The 27741-nt window shown below is 49.7% G+C and overlaps 11 protein-coding genes across 11 annotated transcripts; 4 read left to right on the forward strand and 7 right to left on the reverse strand.

Annotated features, from left to right (window-relative positions):
* Positions 1 to 201: 201 nt before the first annotated feature.
* Positions 202 to 1898, reverse strand: N7471_004068 (uncharacterized protein; the record flags this gene model as incomplete). The annotated part of the gene is made up of 2 exons (XM_057276787.1): positions 202 to 1484; positions 1556 to 1898. 2 exons carry the CDS (start codon positions 1896 to 1898, stop codon positions 202 to 204), a joined length of 1626 nt encoding a protein of 541 aa, XP_057136397.1.
* Positions 1899 to 2763: 865 nt separating this feature from the next.
* N7471_004069 (glycine decarboxylase subunit P) lies at positions 2764 to 5937 on the reverse strand (the record flags this gene model as incomplete). Its single annotated transcript, XM_057276788.1, has 1 exon — positions 2764 to 5937. The coding sequence occupies one exon, from the start codon at positions 5935 to 5937 to the stop codon at positions 2764 to 2766; it is 3174 nt and encodes a 1057-aa protein (XP_057136398.1).
* Positions 5938 to 6440: 503 nt separating this feature from the next.
* N7471_004070 (putative phthalate transporter) lies at positions 6441 to 8277 on the reverse strand (the record flags this gene model as incomplete). Its single annotated transcript, XM_057276789.1, has 8 exons — positions 6441 to 6564; positions 6620 to 7081; positions 7130 to 7347; positions 7399 to 7544; positions 7602 to 7719; positions 7773 to 7901; positions 7960 to 7999; positions 8057 to 8277. The coding sequence occupies 8 exons, from the start codon at positions 8275 to 8277 to the stop codon at positions 6441 to 6443; spliced, it is 1458 nt and encodes a 485-aa protein (XP_057136399.1).
* Positions 8278 to 9507: 1230 nt separating this feature from the next.
* N7471_004071 (putative MFS transporter) lies at positions 9508 to 11597 on the reverse strand. The gene is made up of 4 exons (XM_057276790.1): positions 11285 to 11597; positions 11073 to 11235; positions 9953 to 11014; positions 9508 to 9894 (listed from the first exon to the last, which is right to left on the reverse strand). Exons 1-4 carry the CDS (start codon positions 11481 to 11483, stop codon positions 9573 to 9575), a joined length of 1746 nt encoding a protein of 581 aa, XP_057136400.1. The 5' UTR covers positions 11484 to 11597; the 3' UTR covers positions 9508 to 9572.
* Positions 11598 to 12158: 561 nt separating this feature from the next.
* N7471_004072 (MDR family MFS transporter) lies at positions 12159 to 13831 on the reverse strand (the record flags this gene model as incomplete). Its single annotated transcript, XM_057276791.1, has 2 exons — positions 12159 to 13604; positions 13667 to 13831. 2 exons carry the CDS (start codon positions 13829 to 13831, stop codon positions 12159 to 12161), a joined length of 1611 nt encoding a protein of 536 aa, XP_057136401.1.
* Positions 13832 to 16287: 2456 nt separating this feature from the next.
* Positions 16288 to 18578, forward strand: N7471_004073 (dienelactone hydrolase). The gene is made up of 3 exons (XM_057276792.1): positions 16288 to 16709; positions 16774 to 17211; positions 17264 to 18578. Exons 1-3 carry the CDS (start codon positions 16421 to 16423, stop codon positions 18103 to 18105), a joined length of 1569 nt encoding a protein of 522 aa, XP_057136402.1. The 5' UTR covers positions 16288 to 16420; the 3' UTR covers positions 18106 to 18578.
* Positions 18579 to 18601: 23 nt separating this feature from the next.
* On the forward strand, positions 18602 to 19048 carry N7471_004074 (uncharacterized protein; the record flags this gene model as incomplete). The annotated part of the gene is made up of 1 exon (XM_057276793.1): positions 18602 to 19048. The coding sequence occupies one exon, from the start codon at positions 18602 to 18604 to the stop codon at positions 19046 to 19048; it is 447 nt and encodes a 148-aa protein (XP_057136403.1).
* Positions 19049 to 19175: 127 nt separating this feature from the next.
* On the reverse strand, positions 19176 to 21509 carry N7471_004075 (uncharacterized protein; the record flags this gene model as incomplete). The annotated part of the gene is made up of 4 exons (XM_057276794.1): positions 19176 to 20240; positions 20297 to 20383; positions 20612 to 21297; positions 21350 to 21509. 4 exons carry the CDS (start codon positions 21507 to 21509, stop codon positions 19176 to 19178), a joined length of 1998 nt encoding a protein of 665 aa, XP_057136404.1.
* An 872-nt stretch (positions 21510 to 22381) lies between these two features.
* N7471_004076 (FAD-binding oxidoreductase) lies at positions 22382 to 24090 on the forward strand (the record flags this gene model as incomplete). Its single annotated transcript, XM_057276795.1, has 4 exons — positions 22382 to 22744; positions 22808 to 23502; positions 23551 to 23759; positions 23819 to 24090. 4 exons carry the CDS (start codon positions 22382 to 22384, stop codon positions 24088 to 24090), a joined length of 1539 nt encoding a protein of 512 aa, XP_057136405.1.
* A 709-nt stretch (positions 24091 to 24799) lies between these two features.
* Positions 24800 to 25675, forward strand: N7471_004077 (uncharacterized protein; the record flags this gene model as incomplete). Its single annotated transcript, XM_057276796.1, has 1 exon — positions 24800 to 25675. The coding sequence occupies one exon, from the start codon at positions 24800 to 24802 to the stop codon at positions 25673 to 25675; it is 876 nt and encodes a 291-aa protein (XP_057136406.1).
* Positions 25676 to 26035: 360 nt separating this feature from the next.
* Positions 26036 to 27580, reverse strand: N7471_004078 (putative MFS transporter; the record flags this gene model as incomplete). The annotated part of the gene is made up of 4 exons (XM_057276797.1): positions 26036 to 26425; positions 26478 to 26619; positions 26666 to 27133; positions 27189 to 27580. 4 exons carry the CDS (start codon positions 27578 to 27580, stop codon positions 26036 to 26038), a joined length of 1392 nt encoding a protein of 463 aa, XP_057136407.1.
* Between the last annotated feature and the right edge of the window lie 161 nt (positions 27581 to 27741).

Raw genomic sequence — 27741 nt, forward strand, 5'->3', positions numbered from 1 at the left:
AAGTAGCAAGAATGCGAATGGCCATGTCTTGTCTCTTGTCCAACATCACTTACCTTCCTGTAGTATCGAAACCCTTAAAAGGTAAGTATCAACCCCTAATATAAAAGATATCATAATATAAGACTAGACTCTAAAACAGAGATATCATATGTATAAAAAAATCTAAACCCAAAAAATGCGTAGACAAACAACGTCTATCACTCAAACCCTTGAATGGACCAACCTCCCCCCAACCCAAACAGCCTTCACATTCCGATCATCGCCACCCCAAACCCACTTCTGAATCTTCTCCTCCCAACTCTCCGTCCCGAACAAATCAACATTCCCCACAGGCCCATCCTTCACATGATCCACACTCCAATCACCAAGAACACCATCCAACGGACTCTTCTCCCCCAACTTAACCCCACCAAGCCGAACCAACTGCACATCCCACAACATCCCCATATCAAATCCACCCACATCACTCGCCATATCAACAACCGCCGCCCCACCACGCGTAGCAAGGTAAAGACTCTCAGGAACAGACAATTTCTCCCGACCATAATCCCCATCCCCATCCAGATGATCCCTCTGCCACGCAGCCGATTGACCCAACAACCGCGAAGCAAGACAAGCCTGCCGCGCGGCCTCAAGAATACTAGGACTATACCCCCCACTAACATCCGTGCCCAGGCCAACCGTAATTCCCTCATCAAGCAGCGTCCGAACAGGACAAATCCCCGATCCCAAAGCCGAGTTCGACGCCGGACAGTGCGAGATCTTCGCTGAGCGCGCACGGATCAGAGCCCGCTCATCCGCGGAAAGGTGCACCGCGTGCGCGAGGATCGTGCGCGGCGTCAGCAGGTTGTACTTATCATAGACGGCGGCGTAGCTGTCCGCTTCAGGGAAGAGCTCTTTGACGAGCGCGAGCTCGTTGACATTCTCCGAGATATGCGTCTGGATATGCAGCGGAGGCGAGTAGCTAGCTGCTAGTTCGCCGAGGCTCTGTAGAGCGGGTCTTGTGCACGAGGGCGCGAAACGCGGTGTGACGATCGGTTTCACAAGCTTGCCTTCTGGGTCTAGCGTGTGGATGTACTCGATTGTCTGGCGGGTTGCGACGATGGAGTCCTCTGCGCTGAAGTCGCGGTAGTAGCCTACGCAGAAGTCTGGGTTGTCCATGCAGGCGCGGCCGATGAAGGCGCGTTGGCCGCGGGTGTGGCAGAGCCATGAGAGGGCGTTTGTGGCTGGGACGTGGTTTGTTGCGTAGTAGGAGGCGCAGGTTGTGCCGTGGGATAGTGTGCGCGAGATCACTTGGTTGTAGATTTGCTGCGCTAGGAGGGGTGTGTCTCTGGGGTCGGTTTTGGTTTGGTGGCCTGTTTTTGGGTCTGGTGGGGACCCGAAGCGTGACTCTACTGGGAACGTGTAGGTCTCTAGCCAATCTAGAAGTGTTGATGAGCCGAAGAGACCCGCGTTGGGGTATTGCGGGGCATGTATATGGGTGTCTGAGTAGATATGTAGTTAGGCTTGGGTTCTGGAATTGGTTGGGGTTTAGAAAGTTGGATTTAAAGCATACCAATAAATCCGGGGAAGAAGAACTCATTTTGTTCCTCGCTCGCAGTAACAATCTTCACTCTGATCTTCGAACCATGACCATTAACTTGCCCCTGGGCGTCAACGGCATCTATATCAATCCACCCATTCCGACTCATCAATTCGGCAAACGCATTGTCTTCGCCGGCTTGCCAATCCCAACCTTGAATGCGGCCATCAAAAGCAGAGACCCATAATGCGCCTTGGTTGCGAGACAATTCAGGCTTGGAATCTGAGTCGGGCAGAATCGATTGAATGAATGTGCCGCGGTAGACAGTAAAAGCATAGTCCGTTTGCGATTTCGCATTGCTTGTAATCGAGCCCATAATGCCGGTAAGATACTTAAAAAAGTCTAATTATTGGCGCAGATATCATCAAGTTCAGGATGAATATGTGTAGTGGTGTATAGTGCTCTCTATAAAGAAACTCGATCAGATGTATCGATGTATATTATAGGTGAAACCGCAAATAACCACGGTGTCAATAAAAAGACCGAAGGAACAACTCGAAATCAACAAGGCGAGAAAAGAGGGTGAGACACTTGTTCATATATCTGTCTTCTCCTTGCTTCTTCTCGCTACCTGTCACCAAGCGAGGTGCATTAGTGGAGAATTTCAAGGTTGTTCCTGCTTGATTCGAATGTTCCTAAGGTTCCTTCGGAGCATTCGGGACAGGTTGTGGTGGGTTGGTTGGACGATTAGGGCCCCGGCGATTATTGGGGAGGGCGGGGGTCGGCCGTCTCCGATGACGATACATGGGGGATACGGTATTTGGAGCGGGTGAGTTTTTCTTGATAGAGTAATTTACTGGGGAACGGTTCTGTATTGTAACAGCGCACTGATAAGGCCGCCGAAAGCCTCAAGTTTACCAGGCTAGTATGATTGTGATAGTTTGTTGCTATTTTTACTGTTTAGATGTTGTCTTAAACTAGAATGGAATAGAATGTCTAGAATACTTTTGATTCTTTGAATTGTATTATTCTTGGCATCCATGGATGCTGGATGATCATGTTGAATCAATCCAGCCCTCGTAAGAACAAAGTCCGTAGGTAGTCTTTTTCTACCGTCGTCAAAAAGAAGAAATGTTGAATGTATACACAATGAAGAGGTGGGCATCAGAAGAATGAGCCCCCATATAAAAAAAAAAGCAATCAGCGCAGCATGGGTATCATAGATCTCTACAGATCTGTCTCTATTCGCTGTCCTCGACAGGCCCGCAAGTGCAGAACAAGTTCTGGTCACCAAAGGCATCATCGACACGAGTCACCGTAGGCCAGAACTTCTTCTCCAAAAGCAAAGGCAATGGGTAAGCAGCCTGCTCGCGAGTGTAAGGGCGGTCCCACTCAGAGACGAGCAGGTCGCGCTGAGTGTGCGGGGACATCTTCAGCACGTTACCCTCGCGAGGCTGGGCACCAGACTCGACCTCGCTGATCTCCTTGCGGATGGAGATCAAGGCGTCACAGAAGCGGTCCAGCTCGGCCTTGTTCTCGGACTCCGTGGGCTCGATCATGAGGGTGTTGGCCACGGGCCAGGACATGGTCGGGGCGTGGAAGCCGTAGTCCTGGAGACGCTTGGCGATATCGATGGCCTCGACACCGCAGGTATCCTTGAAGGCGCGCACGTCGAGGATGAACTCGTGTGCGCAGCGGCCGTGGTCGTTGGTGTATAGGATCGCGTAGTAGGGCTTCAGACGGGAGAGGATGTAGTTTGCGTTGAGCAGGGTGATCTTAGTAGCGTGGGTTAGACCACGGTCGCCCATCATGTTGATGTAGTTGAAGGTGATGGGCAAGATGCTGGCACTGCCCCAGGGAGCAGCGGAGATGGGAGGGGAGGAGGTGTCGCCACGCTTCGACTGCAGGTACTCGCTGGTAGGGTGCGAGGGCAGGAAGGGACGCAGGTGCTCGCCGACACCAATGGGTCCGACACCGGGGCCACCGCCACCGTGGGGGATACAGAAAGTCTTGTGAAGGTTCAAGTGGCACACGTCGGCGCCGATCTCACCAGGAGAGCAGAGACCGATTTGGGCGTTCATGTTGGCACCGTCCATGTAGACCTGGCCACCGTGCTCGTGCACAAGGCGGCAGGCCTCCTTCGCACCGGGCTCGAACACACCGAAGGTGCTGGGGTAGGTGATCATGAACGCGGCCAACTCGTCCTTGTGCTTCTCGCATTTGGCCTTGAGGTCCTCCAGATCGAGGTTACCAGTCTTGGTGTCACACTTGATGGTCACAACGCGCATACCAGCCATGGCGGCACTAGCCGGGTTGGTACCGTGAGCAGAGACAGGGATCAAGCACAGGTTGCGCTTAGCATCGCCCTTGGCCTCAAAGTACTTCTTGATAACACGAAGACCAGCGAACTCACCCTGGGCACCAGAGTTGGGCTGCACAGTAACCTCGGCCATGCCAGTGATATCGGCCAACTGTTGTTCCAGATCGTCAATCATCTTTGTGTAGCCCTTCGCTTGCTCAGCAGGCATGAAGGGGTGAATCTGGGAGAACTCGGGCCAAGAGACAGGGATCATTTCGGTGGTAGCGTTGAGCTTCATGGTGCAAGATCCAAGGGGAATCATGGAGTGGGCCAGGGAAAGATCCTTTGATTCAAGGTGGTGGATGTACCGGAGCATCTCAGTCTCGGAGTGGTAGGTGTTGAAGACCGGGTGGGTCAGGTAAGAGGAGGTACGCTCAAGGCTGGCGGGGACAGTGGTGAGACCAAGAGTGCCATCAACCTCGACGGGAGAGGCAGACTTGTGAGCGGCAAAGACATTCAAAATGCCCTTCACCTCATCCCGGCCAACAGTCTCGTCCAAAGAGAGACCGACCTTGTTTCCGCCCAGACGGCGGAGGAAGACAGAGGCAGCGCGGGCCTCGGCCATAATGGCATCAGCCTCCGCGGCACTGGGCAATTCAATGGCCAAAGTGTCGAACACAGCACCACCATCAGCGCTGTTGGAGCGGACCGGGACATTATAGCCCAGGCTGACAAGCTTCTCACGCAGCAGTGAAGTCATGGACATGATACGCTGGGCAATGGACTTGAGGCCGACAGGGCCGTGGTAGATAGCATACATGGCAGTCATGTTAGCAAGCAAAGCCTGAGCAGTGCAAATGTTGCTAGTGGCCTTCTCACGGCGAATGTGTTGCTCGCGAGTTTGCAGAGCCAGGCGCAGAGCCCGGTTACCGAGGCGGTCCTTGGACACACCAACGACACGACCAGGCACCTTGCGCTTGTACTTGTCGGCACAAGCGAAGAATGCGGCGTGGGGACCACCGAAGCCCATGGGAACACCCAGACGCTGGGCACTTCCGAAGGCAATATCAGCGCCAAACTCGCCGGGCGCCTTCAGCACGGTCAAAGCCAGCAGGTCAGTGGCCACGCTGAAAGTACCACCCTGGCCGTGGATGGAGTCACCAAGAGCCTGGAAGTCGTAGATACCTCCCTCGGTATCGGGGTACTGGGCAAGGACACCGATCAGGTGGTCCTTCTGGTCCTTGACGATCTTGAAATCATCGGCCAAGATATCTCCGATCACGAGGTTGATTCCGAATCCCTCGGCGCGGGACTGCATCACTGCAATAGTCTGGGGGTGGCAGAGGTGAGACACAACGAAGGACTTATCGGCCTTCTTTTGCTTTGAAGCGGGCATGGTGGCGTAGGACATGGTCATGGCCTCGGCAGCGGCGGTGGCCTCGTCCAAGACCGAGGCATTGGCGAAAGGCATACCAGTCAGATCAGCTGTCAGGGTCTGGAAGTTCAGCAGAGACTCCAGACGGCCCTGACTGATCTCGGGCTGGTAGGGTGTATAGCTGGTGTACCAGGCAGGGTTCTCGAGAACATTGCGCTGGATGACCGGGGGCACAATGGTGGGGTAGTAGCCGGTTCCAATATAAGTCTTGCCGGAGATATCAATCTGCTTCCGGTAGGTGTCCAGCAGCTTGAGCATATCGGTTTCGCCCAAACCACCCTGCACACTGGAGCGGTACAGACTGATATCGGCGTGGGGCTCGGAGAGCTTGAGGTCCTTCTTGGAGAGAATGTCCTCGGGTAGGACCTGCTTCACGAAGTCATCCAAAGATGACACCGGCGGGTCGAGCGAGGCGAGCATCTGTGCCGCAGCGTCCGGGGAGGGGCCAATGTGGCGGCGGGGGAAGGTATCGAGAGGCTGGAAGATATCCTGGGGGTGGGGATCTCCATGGTCGGAGATAGAGCTAGTATAGACACCACGACGGGTCGCGGGCTGCGAGGTGTGCAATGCTCTCCGAGTGTTCAATGGTGACAATGAAGCTCGGGCAATTGTAGGGACGCGAACACGCGACCGCAGAGCAAGCTGGCGGCCGCCGCGAAGGGCAAACAATGATGCCGCCATACTGAGACCGGAGGATAATGAAGGCTTTAGGGAAAGCACTCAACACATCCACACAAGTAAATCAGTAAATCAATGAATTAGGGGAATGAAGAAGACAAAAAGTCCCAGACTTGTAGAAATCAATATTTATTGCCCACGCCTCTTGCCTTTTCCCTGCCCGATCATCCGATGACGGAGAACCTGTCGGGAAACTTACAGCGGCGATAAGAAATTATAAGAGAACTTGTTATCCAACCAATCACAGCTGCCACCGTTTGCCATCGGCCCCAGCTCGACCACTGACCGCCTTCCCGTCGGAGCAAATGGCCGGTTTTCCGGCGGAAAAGTCGCTGTACATCTACTCCACGAATTCCCCCACCGAGGGGGAAGCTCCGATTGTATCATAGCTTTCCTTGAGCTTCGGTTCAAGCGGGTCATTTAGGAAAATATTAAAAAATGGAAAAGGACGGCTTTCGCATTGCTATCTTAATCCAATTTAGGACATGAATACTATTCCCCCGACCTCAAATCGTATATCGGAAAGCCGCATCGCCCTCAATAACCCGCTTTCCCCGATCCGCCTGCTTATTACAGATCCGGAACCACAGACTCATACAAAGAACCAACAAGATGATCAGAATGTTACACCTGGTGAAACAAAGTCAGCACACGAACACAATTTGAGACAGAGGGAAAGACTTACGCGATAGCGGCATACATTCCCGGTCGGTAACCGGGTGCATCCTGTTCCCGGAACACCAAGCTACTCACGATACCACCAAGACCACCAAAGCCTACAAGTGTAGCACTGGAGAAAGCACGCGTCCACTGGCCGCGCACATTGTTCGCCTGGTATGCCATGCAGGATGGGATATTAGCATTAGCACCGGCAACAGTGAAGAACACGCCCACATAGCGGACGGCATCGCTCTTAGCGAATCCCATCATCGGCAGGCCAATGATGGCGAGCAGGGCGTTGAAAATAAGAATTGGTGCGCGCATGCGGTACTTGTCGCCAACCCAGGCCGTGGCGTACATGACGATTCCTGCGAACCCGTAGGGCGGTGCGACAAGGCATTGGGCTTGGCCAACACCGTAGCCCATGCCGGACATGAGGATGATGGGGAGGAAATAGGCAATGGCGTAAGTGACGGTAGTGAGACAGCTGGGATGCGGTTAGCAGGAATCGGGTCTGTTTGGAAAGGGAACGCACAAGAAGATCATGGCAAAGCCCCAAATCTTAAGATCCATTGCGGGCTTGAGGAACTTCTTGAGAGAGAATGCTTCCATGTCGCCATCGTTTCGGTCCTTGTTGATGCGACGGACGACGAATGCGCATTCTCTCTCGTTTAAGAACCGCCATGACTTGTGTGCGCGGTCAGGGAAGTCGACGAGGAAGAAAAAGCACAGGATGCCAATAACGCCGGTGATCTATGTTCCTTGTTAGCTCGATTTTGTTTCAGCTGATTCAACTCTGCGTACCACTCCCTCAAGGATGAAAATCCATCTCCAGCCTGTTAGCCCATGCTTTCCGTTCAATTGCATCAGACCAAACGCAAGGATACCGGCCAACGCAGAAGCGACACATCCAATGAGATAGAAAACGGAGAATCGCTTTTGGACATCATCTTTGAAGAGTCAGCACTGTTCAGTCACCTGGAGAGATATCTGGCGATTCCTCTTACATCGGGTATACCAGCAAGATAGCAAATAAACACAGCCAGGGAAGTAACCAGCTTCCAGCACACCCAAAAGCACACGCGTTCCAACCAATGCACCCCAGTCCTGAACGAATCCCATTCCCTGTGGCAGTCAGTAAACCAGAGTCTTCAGTTGAGAAAGCGAAAAGCCCTTACGATCATGATCGCGGCCCAGCATATAATAATCGAGCCTAGGAAATATGTTGGGCCAATTTTTCGAATAATGACCGTCATCGGCGGCTGGAAGAGGATATAGGGCACGAAGAACATCAGGACGACAATGGACTATTCAGAAGTTAGCCATTTGTCTTCTGGAAAATGTGATCCATATTTCTGAACTTACATAGCGCTCGCCTATGTCCAGTCGCAATTCCTTTTTCAACCTATTCAAGAGGTCAGCCATTTTTGTATACAATCTTCCTACACGACTGTAGTCTTACCCTGCCACGGCGGCCATGCTCAAATTCGTCCGGTCCATGAGCGAGATGCAATAAGCCAACCCGGTCATGGTCACCAGACGCAGATCAATCCGTCGAATAATCTTCTTCTGCTCCTGCGGTGTGAACTCATCATCGTCGTCGCTGGGAGGGCTCTTCCCCGCGATATCCTCGATGCGGTGATCAGCAACCGGTTTCTCATCGATGGGAGTCATTGTTCCCATGATGATATGTCCGAACTGAATAGGAGTATTCAATATAAAGATAAAGATGCAAGATTGCAAAAGAGATAGAAGAAAAAATAAACTCAGTTGTCTTGACCAAAAATAGAAGATGTAGCTGCAGCTTTATCTAGCAAAACGATCAGACCAGCAAGGATCAAGAATTATATATCCCAAGTAGGGATATACTCCGAAAGAAACCAATACATTCCTAAACCAGCCATTCAAGATCGACGCTCGCCTATTACAGCCCGCTTCATTGTGCCCAGGAAAATCCCCAAGAAACCAGACCATCGAGAATGCAATAGCCGAGAGCAAATGGGAAAGTGCCTCGGGACAAGAACAAATCCCATAGAACCAGCGGTATACGCAGCAATATTGTCCGAAACAAATGAGGGGGAAGTCACCCCACTTAGTGACAGCCTCTACGAGTCATCTCTTGCGCACTGAGCTGGTTTGGCTCAGTGGCGGCTGCTTTGGGGGATAATCTGGGGGCAATGGGGAGGAAATGCGGGGGAAAAGTACTTGGCAACTTGGCAAATGGCGCGTGGACTACGAGATACACTTTGGTCCCCTCCTTTCTTTGGGGATTTTAAGATGATAGTTGGTTAGAGATGTCACTTTTGTGGGACTAGCGATGATCTGTTCAATTGCTCGTCGTTGCCAATGTTGCTTGGTGTTAGGGTTTCTTGAATTTTGAATTCGTGCACTTCGTAATTGTTGTTTGCAGGAAGAAAATCTGGAAAAGAATCCCCCAAACTCCCTCCTTACTTCTTTCTGAAATTCCAAGTTGAGTAAGGACCTTGCAAGACATTGAGCTCGTACTTGTCAGCGGGTCAAGAAGTGTCACCTGGGCAGAGTTCTAGCCAAGAGTCAGCTATGAGATTATGAGGCGCGCCTCTTGATACGTCGGAGCTCAAACCGTGATCGGTAGTTCCGAAAGTGTAATTTCTCCATGTGGAAAAGCCTATAATAATCCTGGTTCCATTCGATCCATTCGATGGATACTAGTAGAGTTGTCGTCCATGGTGATATCATTATGCAGCATATACCTAGATACATGGATAATATAGGCTATGTCCGAGCACTTCAGGGCTCCTATTGCAAGCGGTTGGTTCAGAATAACGCCCCACTATAGGCGAGTCTGTCATTTGACGCCATATCCATATTAGAGTTGTTATAAAGACACAGAGCCAGAATATAGATAATGGATAGAAAGGCTTGACCGTTGACCATACTGTGAATTAATTTCAATTTTTTTTAATCCCTCGGCTCAACCCCCTAAAACTGCTATTCGATCAACGGTAACTTTCATAATCCTCGTATTCGTCCTCTTCTTCATCCTCTTCCAGAAGAAGTCTCTCGCGTTCTTCCTCATCCACCCGACCCTGCTCTCTCAGCTGTCTCACAGACACGAAAACAAAGATCACGAGCGCTGTTCCAACAATGAATCCCGCAACTGCCAAGGCAGCATTGATTGGAATTGGGTTTCCATCAAACGTATGATGCGTCAATGCGTCGAGCCCATACTGAGAGAAGTTTGCGATTCCCGAGAGGCAAATTATGGCACCGTACACACGCCCAAACGTGGCAAAGCCGAAGACTTTGGTAGTATAATCACTAAATCCAAGATTAGCAGGTAGAACATAGCAGTGGATGAGGGAGGGGAAGAACATACGACATGGCCGAGTAATAGAGAGGCCGGAGTAAGACAAAGAGCACAACAGTCATATAACCAGCCCACACTGCCGGGATGGAGTTCAGCACACCAATGACCGTGGTGAAAAGCACAATCACCCCAAGCATCGTTGGCACACTAAGGCGATCAAGCAGATACCCAATCGCGGGCGTGAAGAGAACACCCCCGACCGGCAGTGCGACGTCGAAAAAGGCACCTATCTTATCTGCCTCCTCGATCGACCCAAGCATGTACTCATACTGCGAGCGAATCGTCGCGATGAAGTAATTCATGCGAATCATCTGCAAAACAGTCATCAGCGTAATGAGGATAAACCAGGGCGTAGCCATCTGCCTGTGCGCCGGCAGGCCGTGCATTACACCCCAAACCGAACTCGTCTGCTGGCGATCCTCTTCCCGTTCCGCACGCATCTGCCGCTCATCTCTATCACCGAGCACCGCATTGATCTGACGTATCTTCTTCTGACGTCGTTCCGCTCGCTTCTTCCGCACCCGGTTTAGCTCCGACGTACTCTCAATTTCATCGTCGGAGTCGTGAACGTCGCGTGTGGCATCTTCGGCCATTTCTATCTTGTTTTCCAATTGCAGGGTCGAGACATAGTCGCGCGCCGGCATTATGGTCACAAGGGCGATGAAGATATACACGGGGACTATCAGATAGCCCAGAAAGAACTTATCCGGGGTGAAAGATCTGCCCGACGCCTCATATATGAGCCGGTAGAAGAGAAACACAGCAGCAGAAGCATCGAATGCACCAGTCACCAGCGCGACGATTGACCCCGCATATTTGGGGAACGCATTCGCGATCTGGAACGAGGGAACAAATAAAAAGGTGCCAGCCAGAGCGAGGAAGAAATTCCCCGCAATATAGCCATCGAAGCCGGGTTCATGGAATGCAAAGGCCATGATGACACCGCCGACAGCAAGAAGCAGGCAAGCAATGAACCAGCACACACGTGATCCACATCGATCCAAGATCGTCCCAACTGGAAGAGCGGAGACATTGGCTGTTATTGAAGCAATAGTGAAGAACAGGTTGAGTCTAGGAGTTGATTAGTGACAAGCATAACCCGGAGTAATGGTCTGTGCAACAAACATACCTAAGGTCCTGCTGTGCGCACAGCTCAAGCCCTTCATCTATTTCGGCAGGAGTGCAACGCTCGTGATAAACGCCTTCCTCAACAAGGACAGGCTTGAGTGCCGCAAAGCCAAACACGATCCCCGACGCGCTCCAGCACGCGAGCACAGCGACGGCGACCTGGGCTGGATGGGTGTCAGCAGTTTGTCATACACAGGGTTAAAAATTACGTACCTATTCTCTTTGCAGGGGAATGTTTGTAAGCTGGTGTTCCAGGCCGCGTTTCTGCGACCGGGATAGCGTCGGTCGGCGGCTGGAGAACATCGTAGCTGATTTTTCGGCGTATGGGAGCGAAGTCGCATTCATCAACTAGGTCTGGTTCGGGTTCGCGATCAACACCGTCAATGACAGAAACATGCTGCACCAGTGACATTGCTCTGTGTTAAACAGATGAGGTGTTGAGGAGGGGAAGTTGGTCTTATCGTGGCAAAAACGGGTTTTTTTCCCTCTTGCGCTAGAGTCCTTCGGTATGCAGCACAGCTTTTAGGTATGGGTATATTTAGCATGTGCAATGTCTTTTTGGTGATTCAATTGAGGATTTGAGTATTAATATTATTTATTTGCATATGGATAGCTAGTTGTGCGATTCCCATACTTAACGTAGCTTGGAGCTACATATGAAAGCTATGGCGCACCTGACATCTCTGATTTTCCACCCTAGACTCAAAGTATACTAGAGCTACATTCATAAACTCATTAAACTGTGAAAATATGCATATTAATAGTGCCAAATAGGACAGGGTAGCTGTCTGCCAGCTTTAATTCGCCCGACCTAAATTGCCGGCACTCGTTAGCTCAAAAGCTTTTTCCTTGCAGCTCAATTTTGTCCAATCATAATTAGTCTAACCTACAAGGTCTTTTTTTGTGGAGTTCCCAGGTGAACTAAGGTGAGGGCATCCATGGATCACTCGGAGACTCAGGAACACTTGGTACCGCTTTATACTTGAATTCATTATTGTACATGTATGTCTAACTCCTGGCCCACGCAGTAAATTTCTACATCTAAACACACCTCTTATGATATAGTGATTTAAAACAGTACTCCTTCTCAAGCAGCTGTGACAGGCGATTTCTCTTTCTTAATTGACCTCCATTCCATCGTCAGCGAGGGAACAATCATCAGACAGGACACCGCCACGGCGACAATGAACGACTGCCTGAGGCCATCATTGTATAAAGCCAGAACCTCGGTCAACTTGGTAGCCGGGACAGCATTAGAGAGACCCGTTGCTCCAGTCTCCATGATCTTGGCCACATCAATTCCTTTGATGTGGGGCAGGTTTGCACCGAGGTAATTCTGGAAGAGCGACTGAGCGACAGCGATAAAGACAGCTCCACCGAGAGACTGCGCGAAGAACATGAGCGATACACCAATGGCGACCTCATCCATAGGGAGAATAGTCTGCGCCGCCATGGAGGGCTGTTGCATTCCCGTGCCGATACCGATACCAAACAATACCTGGTACCCAATCCAGGCGGCGTGGTTGGTGTCCATCTTGAAGGTTGTCATCAATCCTGCGCCCGTGGACATGAAAATCGCCGCAACGAACATCCATGGAACATAGTATCCCGTTGCGGTGATGATTGAGCCGGAGAGGATGGCTCCAACAACAAGCGCCAGCACCATGGGGATCGTGTCGATGCCGGATTTCACAGCTGATGTGCCGCGCACGCCCTGGAACCAGAGTGGGAGCGTGTACAGCATCGATATTAGCCCTCCACCCACACACAGGGAAAATACAACTCCGCTGATGATGCTGCGCTGGTTAAAGATATGAGGTGGCACCGTTACGTCCTTGAGCCAGATCTGCACGCCGACAAAGGCGATCATCAGAATTCCTGAGATGACAAACAGCGCGATGATGCGCCCGTTGCCCCATGGGTAGGTTGTTCCGCCCCATTGCAGCGCGAGCAGGAAGCAGATGACAGAGGGCAGGAAGAGCACACTTCCCAGGGGATCGAGGCGGAGGATTTGTCGCTTCCAGTTGCACGGTTGGGGTTTGTGGGGGACAGCCAGGAAAAGGAACAAGATGACCATAGTGAAGCCGCCGATGGGCAGGTTGATGTAGAAGCACCAGCGCCATGTTACGTTGTCTGTGAATGCACCACCCATCAGAGGTCCGATGATGGACGACAGCCCAAATGTCGACCCCATCAGCCCGACGTACATGGGCCGTTTGGCCAGCGGCACAATCTGTGCGATTATCACCGTCGCGCCGGAAAATATGCCTGCCGATCCAACTCCTGCTATCGCGCGTCCCACGATGAAGGCCTTGGAGTTGGGAGCGCCGCCGCAGATGGCCGATCCGACTTCAAAGATGAGGATCGCGATCAGGAAGATGGTCTTGGTCGAGTAGAAGGTGTACACTTTGCCCCAGGATAGCTGGGTAGCGCAACTTGTGAGCAGATACGCACTTGCATACCAGCTGAGGTCGTCAAGTGCATTGAACTGGTTTGCGATTCGGGGGACTGCTGTGGCGATGATGGTGCGATCCTGTAGTGTTCAAGGTGTTGTCAGTGTAGATCCACATAGGCAATAGGAGGCAACATCCATACCAACGCAACCAAAAACATAGCAAACAGAATAGAAATAATAATAGCTAGCAACCGGGTCCCCGTTGGTAAATGAGTCTCATCTTCCTTGACCTCGGAGGGCTTCTCGGTGGTAGTTGAGGCTTGGCCCGGCTGCTGGTCGAGCTGCTCTTCTATCGATCGAGTCATGGTATAATACAAAGATTGTTAAATAGCAGGCAATTAGATATTTGCGACTGATTGACTGATTTAAATTGACACATATGAAGGGAAAGGGGCAGACTTATAAGTAATTGAAGGTAGTTCAGAATCTCGGGGGTAAATATGAGTTCGGCGCCGAACAACATAGACCAAAACTCGGTTCGGCGCCGAACTAAGGGAATAGCGTAACGCCCTTCGCTCCTTCTCGTTTATAGCTTATGGTTTTGCCAATAATGATTCAAGCTATCTCCACGCTCTGTAATCACCCTCTTTTTTATGTCATTAACAGCGAAAGGTGCGGTGTCAAGGTTACTGGGCTTGACATGTCTGCGAAACGGACAGAAATGCGATGCATCGGAAGCCGAAAGAGCTTAGATTATGAAGTTATGGGTAGACTCCAGCATTTATGATGAGTGCCAACTCCTCCTACCGCCGACAGCCTCATCCCTTCAACTGCACTAGCGATAACCCGTCGCATAGTTTAGCTTAACCCAAGGACTCCTACCACTGTAGTGAGTGGTAACCGAGTGTACCATCTCACATTGGTGATTCTGAAAAAGATCAACAAATCTGTCACCGGCCTAGGTCCCATTGACAGTCCGGTGCCACGAATGACTGAGCGCTTCCCGCAGCATTTTGACGACTACTGCATCAAAGGTGCATGTTTTCGAGGATGGCCATGATGCTGTAGTGCTGAGGTGATTGGTTCCCGGTACCACGTCACGCTGTTGCCTCCAATCTAGTGTCTCAATGACCTCGGCTTACGACAGCGTCAGGAACAGTGCAAATATCCTGCGGCTAATATCTTGTCCTAAGGACCTGGAAGGGATGGAATTCTTGACGGAGTCCCGTGCTGACTTCTCGGGAATGGCTGGGAGACGCTCATTCCCGGGTTCTCAATGCGAATCACCTTACCTGGGCCACCTTCTGATTTCTCGGCAAGACATGCGGGTCTTTACTTCGCTGTTGATCCAGAAGTTGCGGGATATTATACCTTTTATGCTAAACGCGGTAGTGTGTTGCAGCGAGGCTGTCATTATTCATATCATCATCCGGAATTCGGTCATCGAGCCCCTTTCTGAACCCGACATCTAGCTTGGCCTAGCGCAGAATGGAAGTCGCTTGTCTTTTGTTGTCGACAGAGGCAAAAGCTCCCGTCTGAACTTCGCAAATACCAACTTGCGAAGCTTATGATTGGATCCATTTGTCGTAAACCGACCGTTGTTTTAAGCAACATGCGATCTCCAGATGAGATCACGGAGCAAATGGTTCTGAAAACTAAAGATGGATGCAACACGGTCCAGTACGTTTTTAAGGGGGATTATAGGGATACTTTTCTCGAGGACTATAGCCGCGTTAAGGTCTTCTTCCCTTTTACGACACGCGAGTACGAGACGTGGTGTGACACCGTCTATTTGCTTACGCGGGGTTCTAATGTTCATTTCTCGTTGCGAAATTGGTGGTGTGTATTTGTTCTTAATTATCAATTATCGAGTAACCCGTGTACGGCAGTCAAAGTTCTAATATTACAAAGTATACTGCAGGCAAAATGAGTTATGGCGCACTAGAACCTAGAGACTGCCGTAGATCGGTCATTGCTGTCTGCTAATGCCTGTCAGCATTTTACGAGGAGTGGCCCTTGAACGGAACTGCCTTGGACTGAATTATATGCATGAGCCTGCTGGACTGGCAGTTTTTCTATGTAGATGATATCTTTAAAGACTTTCTAACTCAATGCTATTAGGAATCGGGTGCTGGACATCAGACCACGAGGTTATGAAACGTCTTTTGATCGATCAGATTATGCCAGTAATGGGGGGATTATTGTAAAGCCTTCTTCTCTTCTTTGGGCGTTGTTTTGGATCATTTGGACTGCTGGTATTCCGTGGGCAATCTGTAATTATGCCGATATTGTAGATGCAACATCCGTTAGAAGATGTAATCGTATGATGTATACATCGTTCATCGTATATTGTACGTTATACAACTATGGATCGCAGATTATCGTACTGTAGGCCATGTTCATTTACCCGGTGGGAAGCAGGAGATAAAAATAGGAACTATAGCCACTTCTAGTTTGCCGAGAGCCATTCCACGTGGAGTGTCTCTCGCATCTTCATCATCTGTCGAGCCACACCATTAATGGTTCCGTGGGTCATAAACAGGAACAGGGCATATATAACAAACACCGCCCTTCATTATTTGAAGACCAACAATATTACCTTCGTACGCGGCTTTTAAGCCCACATAAAAGCTCCGAAAGGTCAGATAGAAGAAAGAGAATGGAGAAATACAACATCGAATCAAATTGTTGTATGTTGTAGATGCCAAGAGTTAATATAAAAATGCCATGTTCCATGGACGGATGATGGCTATGACGTATGCGGACGCCAATGACGTAGATTTGGGGCACCCGTTATATGTCAACTACCCATAGACCACTTTTCATTTTACCTGTTCTACTGTTCTACTTATATTGTCGATTGGAATTTTTGCATAGCAATTTCTTGGGTTGACATCTGAAACGGAAATAATTTACAAGAAGCCGAGGTGCAGCGATAACAACGAACGCAGTACATGCGTTCGAAAACCACAAAGAAAAGTACCAGCAGCACAATGGCCAACATATCGATCAGTGCCCCTGGTCTGACCAGCGGCGGATTTCTTTACAACAATGGGAACAATAATGCGCGACTATGCGTCACAGCCGAGACAGAAGATTTCGACATGGAGATCATCAAGAACTGGCAAGAGGAAGGATTCGACGTCGTATACCTCCCTTATAACGGCGGAGGAAAAGACTACGCTCGCCGGCTACAGTCTGTAAAGGATGGTCTTGGTGTAGGCGAAAACTATGCCGTGATCGGTATGCACAGAACCCTCTTTAATCATAAAACTCCGAGTGATGTACTGACCGGCCCGATTCTTAGCCTACGGTGACGCTGCGGATTACTGTCTCGACTACTATCTCAATTCCATCAACGCCAGTCGACTCTGCGCCCTGGTCGCCTACTACCCCAACCTAATCCCCGATACGCGATCACGATTCCCACTCTCGCTCCAGGTCCTCGTGCACTTGGCAGGCGAGACCGTGGACGTACTTGTTCAGCCCGTCGCGGTGGGCTTGCAAGGAAAGAAACGCCGCCAGACGCGGCCGATCAACGCTGGCATCGGGACTGGAGAGCGTTTGGATTTGGCGTACCCGGCGTTTACATATGATAATGCCGTACCCGGGTTTGCAGAGACGGACTTGGAGGAATACGATCATCTGTCGGCGGATCTAGCCTGGACGAGGACTTTGAAGGTCCTGCGGAAGGGATATTCCAGGGATCCAGATTACGAGCAGCGGTATGAGCAGCATGTGGATGGTAAGTTGCAATCGCAAAAGGATCAAGTGATGGCGGGCTAATGCTTTGTTAGGCAAGTTTTTCTCGTCGAACGTCAGGAAGACGATGGATGGTTACGTCCAACACAAAACGCCCGGTGTCACATATACGCCGACAATCAGCGGCGGGATCGGGAAAAAAGCCTTGCGTCATTTCTATGAACATTACTTCATCGGCAAACTTCCCCCGTCCATGCGCCTTCGACTGCTATCTCGTACCACAGGACCCGACCGCATCGTGGACGAGCTGTACGTGAGCTATGAGCACACACAGGAGGTTCCATGGATGCTACCGGGTGTCCCGCCGACAAACAAGCGAGTCGAGATCATCCTCGTGAGTATTGTCAGTATGCGCGCTGGGCGTCTTTACTCCGAGCACGTATACTGGGACCAAGCCAGCGTCCTTGTTCAAGTCGGTCTTCTGGACCCCAAGCTGCTACCAGAAGGAGTCCAGGGTGTCGACCGACTGCCCGTTGTTGGGCGCGAAGCTGCTCGTCGCATCCTCCATGAGGATACGGAGCTTGAACAGGAAGACTACCATAACAAGATGATCCGTCGTGCGCGTGCCCGCGCGAGGAGGAGCATGAATCGGAGCGCCCGCGCGTCGCAGGCTGGTGATGAGTCTGGTGCTGAGCTGAAGAGTGAAGCGGAGCAGGCGTTGCCTGATAGGAGTCGGAATGAGGGCAAGTCGGTTCAAGAAACGAAGCCTCCGGGTTTGCAGCGGACGGCCACGGAAATTGCTGAGCACGGGCATGATGACGGCGCTGATACGAAAACGGAGTCTAGTGTCAAGCCTAGGTCTGAGGCGGGCAATCAGAGTGCCTATGTCGAGGATGGAGGAGATGATAGTGCTGAGAACGGGTCAAAGCAGACCTGACTTCTCACTTCTATTTCTCTTTGTCGGGATCACCACGAAGACATTACCATGGCCCTTCCTGTGCCTCTAGGGGAGATGAAGTCGACGATTCATAAATTGAGTTGGGAATGTTCTTTCGATTTTCTAGGCGACTGTTTTTTGATTATGAGTGATGTTGTACCTGTCGATTTCTTCTGTTTAACATTAATGGTTGTCAATATTTTGGATACGATGATGAATGTGATATGTATGTTTGGACAGATATTGCAACAATTGAGTTGAAAATTGAAGCTCGATCTTGCTGAGTGTCATCATTCAAGGCATCGGTAAAGCTATTAGTCCGACATGGGATAATCATGGACCTTTATATATAGTTGTTGGGCGCTACGGATGTAGGGACCAAAGGACACAAGAGGGTTGTATTGGAAAGGAGACAATCTCCCGAACTATCTAACTGCTGCGTGGTTACTGCCTAAGGCTGGTTCAAATTCAACAACACCGTAGCATGTCACACTCAATGACACTTACATTCTACTGCACACACCTATGCGCGTACACAATAATCAGTCAATTGCCACCTTATTGTACAAGGCGACCTCAGAACAGGTCTGGGGTTGCCATTTCGGGGGTCGAGGCACGCTACGAGCCAGTCCAACACCCAGAAGACGCTCATGCTCCCCCACAAATCGAGCGTCTCTGGCGATCACGAGACAACAGGAAAGGCCGACATGCCATTCGCATCGATACAGAGGCCTTACCACATGAAACGGGATTGAAAGCACCACCACTGACGCAGTCCGTCTCAGCAGTAGCCAAGATCTTTCTCTGGATGGTGACCTACGTCCCGTATTGGGACGTATCATATCTAGTCGCCATGAGCTTCACTATCGGGTCAGCGATCTTCATCGTCAATGGGTTCTTCGTGTGGTTACCTCATGATAGGATCTATGATCCAGTGGTATGAGAGTTTGCAGAAGCATCCTGTTGAGAAGAAGTGATGATGAGCTTGAATCAGCATGCATGAAGATTATAAGTAGACTTATAGATGCACTGGGATATTAAATATGGGTAATGATACATATTTCACCGACTCACGGAACCCATCCCAGCTGTTGCATAGGCCATTGTAACCAGCAACGATGCTCCTCATCCAAAAGATAATAAATACCACTGATAGTGTGGACACTGAACCCCTGCATCCACCAAGCCCATTCCATCTCCTTCATAACAACGCAAAAATATGCAAAAATAACCATCGCTTCAGGCGTGCGCTGCTGGAAGTACCCAAAATATTGATCCGAAACTCTCAACAACCAAATAAATACATCAGCAGTCTCGCAGTGATGTGATCCAATTTCGTCAATAGTAGCGAATGACATCGCCATATCATCGATTGACTCGTGATAGCACCGCAGCTCACTGTTATCCTGAACTGTATCCTGCAAGAACTGTTTCAAGACTAGAAGAAACGGCGGTGTGGCCGTGGCAGACCTCGCATCCCGAGCCAGCTTCCTGCGTTGGCCCATCTCAAACATCGGTGCTAGCAGTCCCGTCCTAATGGAGTCACCTGCTGACTCCAGGATGTGTATTGTGCCACGAAACAGGTTCAACCACTCGATATCTCGATCACTATTTGCCCAAAAGTCGTGTCTGATGCGCGGCTTGGCGCAGGAGATAATGCAGGTCAGGATCGAAAAGACATATATGCTTTGACAATTCTCCTTATTAACATCTGGCAGGATGGCGGACACCATTTGCAAGGCGGTGTTATGGTGAAACTCGGCTTGTGAGACATAATGGTCGTGGAATTCGGGCTTTATATGAGCCAGATGCAGCGCGGAAAGAGCGATGATGGCGCGGAATACGAATGGCGACGAGAAACTGACTTGCGGGATCCGGATTTGCCATACTGTTTGCAGAACTGGGCTGCGTGAAACTGTATAGCAGGTTGATGTAGAGAAGTGGTGGAGTAGAGCCATCTCGGCCATGCCCATAGGTGGGGTGTTCTCCCCCGAGGAGACGGGACTTGGGGCGCTGGAAGTGCCGAGAGTTGGAGGTGACACTGATTGCCCGGCGGGGCCTGCGGGGGCATCGCCGAAGAGACATTGTACTCCGTGTTTGAAGCAGTTATTACAGCGCGGCCTGGTTTCATCACACTTTTGAACGTGTTAACACAATTAAGGAGATATATTGTTTTCTTTAAGTCACTTACTTTTACCTTGCGGGCTTTGCACGATTGGCAGCCGTTTCTGGACTTCCTGTGCGACCGTCGAGGCCCCATGTTACCCCCTTGATGGGACTGAAGTTGTATAGGTAGAAGTAGATATATGGCTAACCGAAGAGAGAAGATGTAGTGTTATATCAGTTGTATGTTGAATGTCTTGAAAAAGAGCAATGCAAAAACGCTCCGCCACTCCGACCCGCAAAAAAACTTTAACCTAAAAATATCCCATGGGTACTCTTTTCCTTCCCAAGGCTCCAGCTTTGTTTTAAGCCTCAGATTCATCTCTCAGACATCACTTCTGACATCGACCATTTCCTTGTTACTAGCCCGAGACTCAATGTCACGTATAGGCGACCGGGGAGTCACCAATGACTTCGGAGAGAAGATGTTGAAGGTAATCATAGTCAAGAACATCAGAGCAGCATCAAAGACATATAGGTACACCTCCGTCGACATGAGCGGACCATCTGTACCGGTAATATACTCAATGGCACGGAAGATAGACCGAATCATGATGAACAGACTAGCCGTGTATAGGACAAACAAGCACTTTTTCCACGGCACTGTGATAGCAGACATGGAAACGCAATCACGGCACTTCCAGAGCCGGTAATGGAACACACCAGCAGTCACGATGAAGAATCCGAAAAAGGCAATTTGGATGAAAAGACCGGCGATGATGATGTTTTGTCCGAGGGTAATCTTGGACTGACTCTTTGCGGAAGCAAGGAAGCCACCGCCAGCACACTGGGCGAGGAACGAGATCACATCTCCGCAGACAAAGATTTTGGTCAGCCATTTGACTCGGATGACAGAGAGCTGATCATGGCCGGTGGAGGTGATTGAGCGGCCCAGGATCATGTAGATGGATGCGGCGAAGAATGCTGGTGCGATAAGGAGCAAGAGTGATTGCATGGTAAATGGGCCGGTTGTCCAATCGGGGGTTTCTTGTGAGTTAAGATAGCGACCGACATAGCCGACAGCCTCAACTATAAGCACGTTAGCTTTATATATTCGTTCCTGAATGGGGTATATACTTACAGATTCCTCCTATAATGAAAGGAATGAAGAACCATGATCGACTCCGGATCATTTGGAAAATGTGCACCAAGGTGGTTAATCCGAAGAGAACGACAAAGATGATCGCCGCAACTGCCGACGGGTCATAGTTGTAAAGAATGTATGTGGAGTCGTTGGCCATGGCTTCGGTGGTTTGAATTGAGTAAAGGAGAAGACGTAATTGAATCGTAAGAATAGTATCGAAACTGAAAGCTATGTTGACTATGAAAATAAAGTCCGTGTAGAGATTGACGGACGCTTTTATATATATGTGTATCAACTGCATTGCTGCAAATTTTTTTCAAGATCTAATGCTGAGCCCTGAAAAGCTATTTTGGTGATTCACGTACTCGGGTTAGAATCCGAGAAGATGTAGACAGACTTGTCCCTAGAAGCTTATTTTGGATATGGATCCAGATTGTGGCTTGGTGTAAAGCTATAGATTCTAGGCTGCCGATTAGATTATGCTTCTTGCTCCGCCATTTTTGGGGACAGATCAATCTTGAATCCACAGATCAAAGATCCGAACCCGAAATCCGAATAAGAGTAGAACTTTGGCCTCTGGTTGGCCCACCAACTCGGATTCGTAACTTTATTTTTCGTATTTCGTATTCGGGTTCGGGTTCGTATTATCCAGCTTCGGCCTATGCATCTCCTTCGCCGGTACCACCTGCAGGTCTTGTTCGGTGAAGATAATAAGCTTAAGATTATCCCGATGCCTAGATCCATGGTGCGGTATGTCAATTGTTCTGCCTGAGCAAGACTCAGCCTTGTTCAACTCATGTGGAACATGTTGGGAGTATCGAAATGTTGATCCGGAAACGAGCCCTTCCGGATCAACATCGTGAACACCCAAAAAAGAATTAGTTCCACGGTAGATTGGACTGAAACTCCCCTGAACAAGGATGCCATGAAAACAGAAGACATGGGACTCGCAAACTTCTATAAGAAGGCATCGCACCCTGCGGTTATCTGAGAAGCAACAACCACAGATTTGATTTTGCAATAATCAAAATGCACCTTCTCCTTCCCTTTGTCGGATTGTCCCTTTCGGGCCTTGCGTATGCCAATTTGAGCAGTGCGAGCGCCTCGGCGACTGTAACGGGCTTCCTCTCCACTTCTTCCGGTACTCTTCAAGTTCCTAAGGGAGCTTCATGTGCTTGCGCGAAACTTTCTCGGTCTATGCCAAAGAGCGTAATTCTTCCTGGTTCGGCAAACTACACGACTCAGACCGTCGATAACTACTGGGATATCCGGGCGGATCTTTCTCCTGCGTGTGTTTTCGTGCCCAATACTGCTGCTGAAGTGTCGCAAGCAGTCAAGATCATCGGTGCCTGTGATGCGCAGTTTGCTGTTCGTGGTGGAGGTCACATGAACGTAAGCTTATATTCGGGATAGCAACAGAAACAAAATAATACTAACTCTCTAACTCTACAACAGTATCCTGGAGCGAACAACATTGATGCGGGAGTTCTGATTGCTCTGTCAAATCTGAACTCCATCAATGTGAAGGCCAACACCGTGGAGGTTGGCCCTGGCCTCAATTGGTACCAGGTGTACTCAGCACTTGAGCCTCATGGTCGTGTCTGCATCGGTGGCCGTATGAAGACCATTGGTGTTCCCGGACTCAGTCTTATCGGTGGCTTCTACTACTTCAACAACAAATACGGATACGCCATGGACAATGTGGTCACGTACGATGTCGTTCTTGGAAACGGAACTCAGATTACCGTCAACAAGACTTCGCACGGTGACCTCTTCTGGGCCTTGAAGGGTGGTGCAAACAACTTCGGAATCGTCACCAGATTCGAACTGAAGACTTATGCTGTTCCTAAGGTCAGCACCACTATTCAGGTTTTCAACGAGACAAACATTCCCAAGTATCTTTCTGCTGTCTGCGAGGCAGCTAAGCTGGACGATAAAGATCCCATTGCCGCGGGCATGATCTCCAGTATTAACTACAATGCCACTACTAAGGTGGTACAGGGCTCTATCCTCGGCGTCCAGGAGGGTGTCAGCAGCCCCCCGTCTCAGTTCGCCAACTTTACCAAGATTCCAGCAATCGAAAGAATCAACAATGTCACTACTATGAAGCCATTCGCTAATACCCTTGACTCCCCTAAGCAGATGATGCGGTATGTAATCTCGACTGTACTGCAGTTTTCAGCTTACTGATTATTTAGTATCCAATTTTCTCACAAGACGATGAAGCCCGACGCGAAGGTTCTTTATTCGATTTACGAGGCTTGGAAAGCCGCAGTCGACAAGATCGCCGATGTCCAGGGCCTTTACCCAACTTTTGTTACGAATGTCATTTCCCCGACTTCAGTCCGCGTGGCCAAGACCAACGGTGTTGGCAACGTTTGGGGTCTTGAAGAAGAGCCTCTTATTAGTAAGTCATTCCAAAGTTGCTTCGGTTTCGCTTCTAATGGTCTTACTATTTTTGTACAGTTTGGCAACTCAGTACTGGTTGGGAACTAGCTCAGGACGATATTCGCATGGAAGCTTGGTCTCGTCGATTGGTCGAGCATCTTCACGGTATCAACAAAGAGCTGGGGCTTGCTTCCGAGTTCATCTACATGGGTGATGCTGGTGAATGGCAAGATCCTTATGCGGGTTTCCCCAGTGAGAATGTCGCTCGCATGAAAAAGATCCGGTCTTCTTATGATCCCGCTGGAGTTTTCTCCACCCTTAGCTGGGGTGGTTTCAAGCTGGGTCTGTAATTACACTCGAATTTTCGTCTTTCGTTAGATCTAGCGACAAGTCTCCTTAGGTGACGCTCACTTTTATCATGTGTATACAATCTCTATATAGAATCAAACCACTTCGTAGGCACGAGATCTTGGTTAGGGGTAATGTAGTAGTATCAACAGGCTGTCAAGTGAAGATATCAGAGCCAATAAATTGCTCGTGGAATGATCACCAGCCAACTTCATACATTAATTGTATCCAATTATTTTTTAACCTGCCATCTCCCTATGTAGAACGCACGAATAATATGACAGTGTTAGTAGTTAGCAAGCATTTCCAAGCCTTTTTAGAGGCGAACAGCCGTCATCGGAATGTATAGGGAGTACCCACATACCACGCACGATCCTAGATCGACATCATATGGACCCTTCGAGACTGGAATGTGCGATCAGACAACCGATTGAGAGAAGATTTAATTTTATGACACTTGCCAGCCCCTGAGTATGACGCAGAAGTTCCATTTGAATTTTAGGCAGGTTTCAGGTTCAGCATTATACTCATTCCAGTCATTCTTCCCCGCCATCTCATTACAGCGGTGCGGCAATCATGGAATGAGAAAGCTGATAGGTCGTACTATGTATATAAGAACAGTAGATGAACATCGTGTTGCCTCCACTTTTCAATCACACAATTCAATCTGAGCATCAAAAACTATTCACGGATATCAAAATCCAAGCAACCATGCATTCCCTCACCTCATCCTTCATCTCCCTATCCCTACTATCAACCACAGTCCACGCCCAAAGCATCGCCCGTGTCTGGACACACTTCTACCCAAACTGCCCCGGTGAAGCATTCAGCAAACTCGACACATACGAAAACTACCAAGAATCCGCCCCATCCCAAGATATCGTCGTGGACAGCTGCAAAAGCTTCGCCGTCCCCTCCTACGAGCACGACCTCGTCAGCTCCATATCCGTCGACGCAGAGCTCCTCCTCCACAACCACGACCTCCCTTTCCTAGAAGGCGGCAGCGGCTGCAACATCACCGTGCACGAGGTCCCAGGATGCATCGACCCGCCCCTGATCAATAAAGAGATTCGAAATGGCGTCGAAGTCAGTCAGTGCGAGCCGCGCCAGTTCGTCGCTTACAGCCAGGTCTGGGTAAATCTTGTTTGCGACAGCGATAGCCCTCTCCACAACGAGAACATCCAAACTCAGGAGAATAAGCAAGCAGACACCAAGCAATCCATGCCTACTGCCCAGCCCGATGCGCCTGTGCGCACGGAGAAACAGACTTCCGTCGAGGATATTAATAATATCCAGACGCCTGGGTCGAACTCGGAATCTTGGCGTTCGTCCCAGGTTGCGCATAGCCAGCGGGAGCCCGTGCAGGAGGGCCGTGTTAATAATGCCGGTCATGCGGAGAGTGAGCAGATCGTTCACCAGATGATGGAGTTGTGGAAGAATAAGACTTCGCATATCGTCACTGGCAAGCATGATGCTACACACTTGAATGTTACGCTGCATCACAATGGTACTGCCCCGGGCAATCGCACTGTGATGTCACGTCGGCGCTTGTCTGTTTTGAGAAACCGAGCTCCTCGTTTTGTCTAGAGTTGGTTTTGGATTGTATATCTGAGCGTTTGGTTTATGTTTGATGAATTGGGATCCTCTGTGTATACTAGGTCAATTAAAAGTCAACTGTTATACGTGAAAATTGCTCAATTCCCTAACCCGGTATCTAGAGGATGGATGCAATATTCTTTGTACTCGGAACTCAACTCAAAGTAGTGTAGCTCAAAAGATTCAATCGGCATGGCTGACTATTCTGGTCTACTGACCAAAAAAAAAATGATATTTTGTGTCAATTGTAGACACACCTCAGACTGTACAACAGCATGACTCTATGGAATTTCTTACACGGGTGTAGCAAATTTACCAACAAGCCGTACCCGTGATTCCCAAGTTAATATTCTAACTTGTCTCTTCGTCGGCGTCTTGAGCTGCCTGCTTCCGGTGGGCAGCCTCCTTGCCAGCAAAGGTGAACAACATGCCAAGATCATAGATCACTTTCAAGCATCCTGCAATAATGAAGGAGACACCAAAATAGCCATTGCGCGACAAGATACCCGTCAACAAGGGACCCATGCTCTGGGCGGTAGTCTTCACAACATTCACCGCGCCCATGATAGCAGTGCGCTTGTCTGCCGGCAGAGCCGCAGCAAGGAATGCGGAGCGAGGTGCCACATCCATGTTCTGGGAACAGGCTCGCAGAACCAAGAAGGTCAGTGCCAGAGGCAGGTTAGATGGGACGGAGATGAGAGCCAGGCAGATCGCCGAAGGCAAATGAGTGAATACCATTGTCTATCAAAATGTTAGTAGTCGCTCAGCTGCCCGAGTAAGAAGAATATCTTACCTTGACATTACCAATTCGTTTGGCGAGGGACGAGGCGACCAGCATAGATGCCGCGGAGATAATGTTTGTAGTGAAGAAGATAGTGCCGAGTTCACCTGAAGGCAGATTGAACTTGCCCTTGAAGAAGTAGGTCATCCAGGACCTAAAAAGTTAGCATTATAGCCAACATGAGCTGGGATTACACTCACAGTGAAGCCAATCCAGACGCAAACGAGTCCACTCCAAATAGGATGAAGAGACTGATAACCAACGACCACAGGTCCTTCTCGATAGACGGAAATAGCCCCTTCTTCTTCTGTGTTGGCTCGACATCCCGTTCGACTGGTTCTGCAAGCAGCGGTCGGGTTTCAGAGCTCTGCTCCTGTGGCTCTTCTTTCTGGACCTCGACTTTGCCACTCAGACCCAAAGTGAAGATTAGCTTAACGACGCCAACACCAGCATAGACGAAGAAAATGATCCGACAGGCGGGAATGAAGGCCCATCCGTGGATTGATTCCAGAGAATTGATGATCCAACCACAGACAAGCATGCCTGTGGCCGAGCCAGCAGTTCCAATCAAGGAATACCAAGCAAAAACATCAGGCAAAAGCTCATTTGGTGTGAGATGAGCCAAAGTGGACTCCTCAACGGCGCGGAACGGGCCAATTTCATTTCCACTAAAAGAATTATGTCAGATAAAAATAGAAGTAAAGGGGGAAAAAAAACTCGAACCTAGGACTGATGACACCAAAGACTGCAGCCGCCAGTAGAATCCAAAAATTCCCAAACAGCGCGAAAATGACTCCGCTGCCAGCCATGAGGATTGATCCGAGCGACAACACCGCCTTGCGACCCATAGTATCGGCATATAGAGTGAGGAAAAAGCTAATCACCACATCTCCAACCAACGTGAGGGTCATAAACAGCCCAATGCGATCATCTGAAATCCCCATGGCCGACAGATATGATGCCAGAATTAAGGTGGAGCCACCGTACGCGAAGAGGCGCACGAAGCGTTGCGCGCAGAGAAGTTTCACGTCGAGGGACGACCGCCACATGGTGGTTAGGCCCAGCTCTTCTAGGGCATGGGCCAAGTAGCGCGCCGGTCGCGATTGATTCTCCATTATCCGATTATCAGATGGTTGAAGGAAGAAACAAGTTGAAACACCAACCACGTTTTAACTCCGACCTCGGACTCGGGGTTCGGGCCGGAGCTAAGCTTTTTTGAGAGAACTAAAAAAGTATATTATTAACTCCTTTTTTAGACTGATGGATATAAACAAAA

The sequence above is a fragment of the Penicillium samsonianum genome, assembly GCF_028829775.1.
Source record: "Penicillium samsonianum strain IBT 33392 chromosome Unknown utg000003l_segment0_segment0, whole genome shotgun sequence".
NCBI lineage: Eukaryota > Fungi > Ascomycota > Eurotiomycetes > Eurotiales > Aspergillaceae > Penicillium > Penicillium samsonianum.

Bases quoted from the DNA above. Each gene is read 5' to 3' on its own strand.
- N7471_004071 (XM_057276790.1), bottom strand. From the start codon at position 11,483: ATGTCACTGGTGCAGCATGTTTCTGTCATTGACGGTGTTGATCGCGAA. The intron at 11,236-11,284 runs GTACGTAATTTT...ACACCCATCCAG, and splicing joins TTCCCCTGCAAAGAGAATAG to CCCAGGTCGCCGTCGCTGTG. The intron at 11,015-11,072 runs GTATGTTTGTTG...ATCAACTCCTAG, and splicing joins TGCGCACAGCAGGACCTTAG to ACTCAACCTGTTCTTCACTA.
- N7471_004073 (XM_057276792.1), top strand. From the start codon at position 16,421: ATGCGTTCGAAAACCACAAAGAAAAGTACCAGCAGCACAATGGCCAAC. The intron at 16,710-16,773 runs GTATGCACAGAA...CCCGATTCTTAG, and splicing joins CGAAAACTATGCCGTGATCG to CCTACGGTGACGCTGCGGAT. The intron at 17,212-17,263 runs GTAAGTTGCAAT...ATGCTTTGTTAG, and splicing joins GTATGAGCAGCATGTGGATG to GCAAGTTTTTCTCGTCGAAC.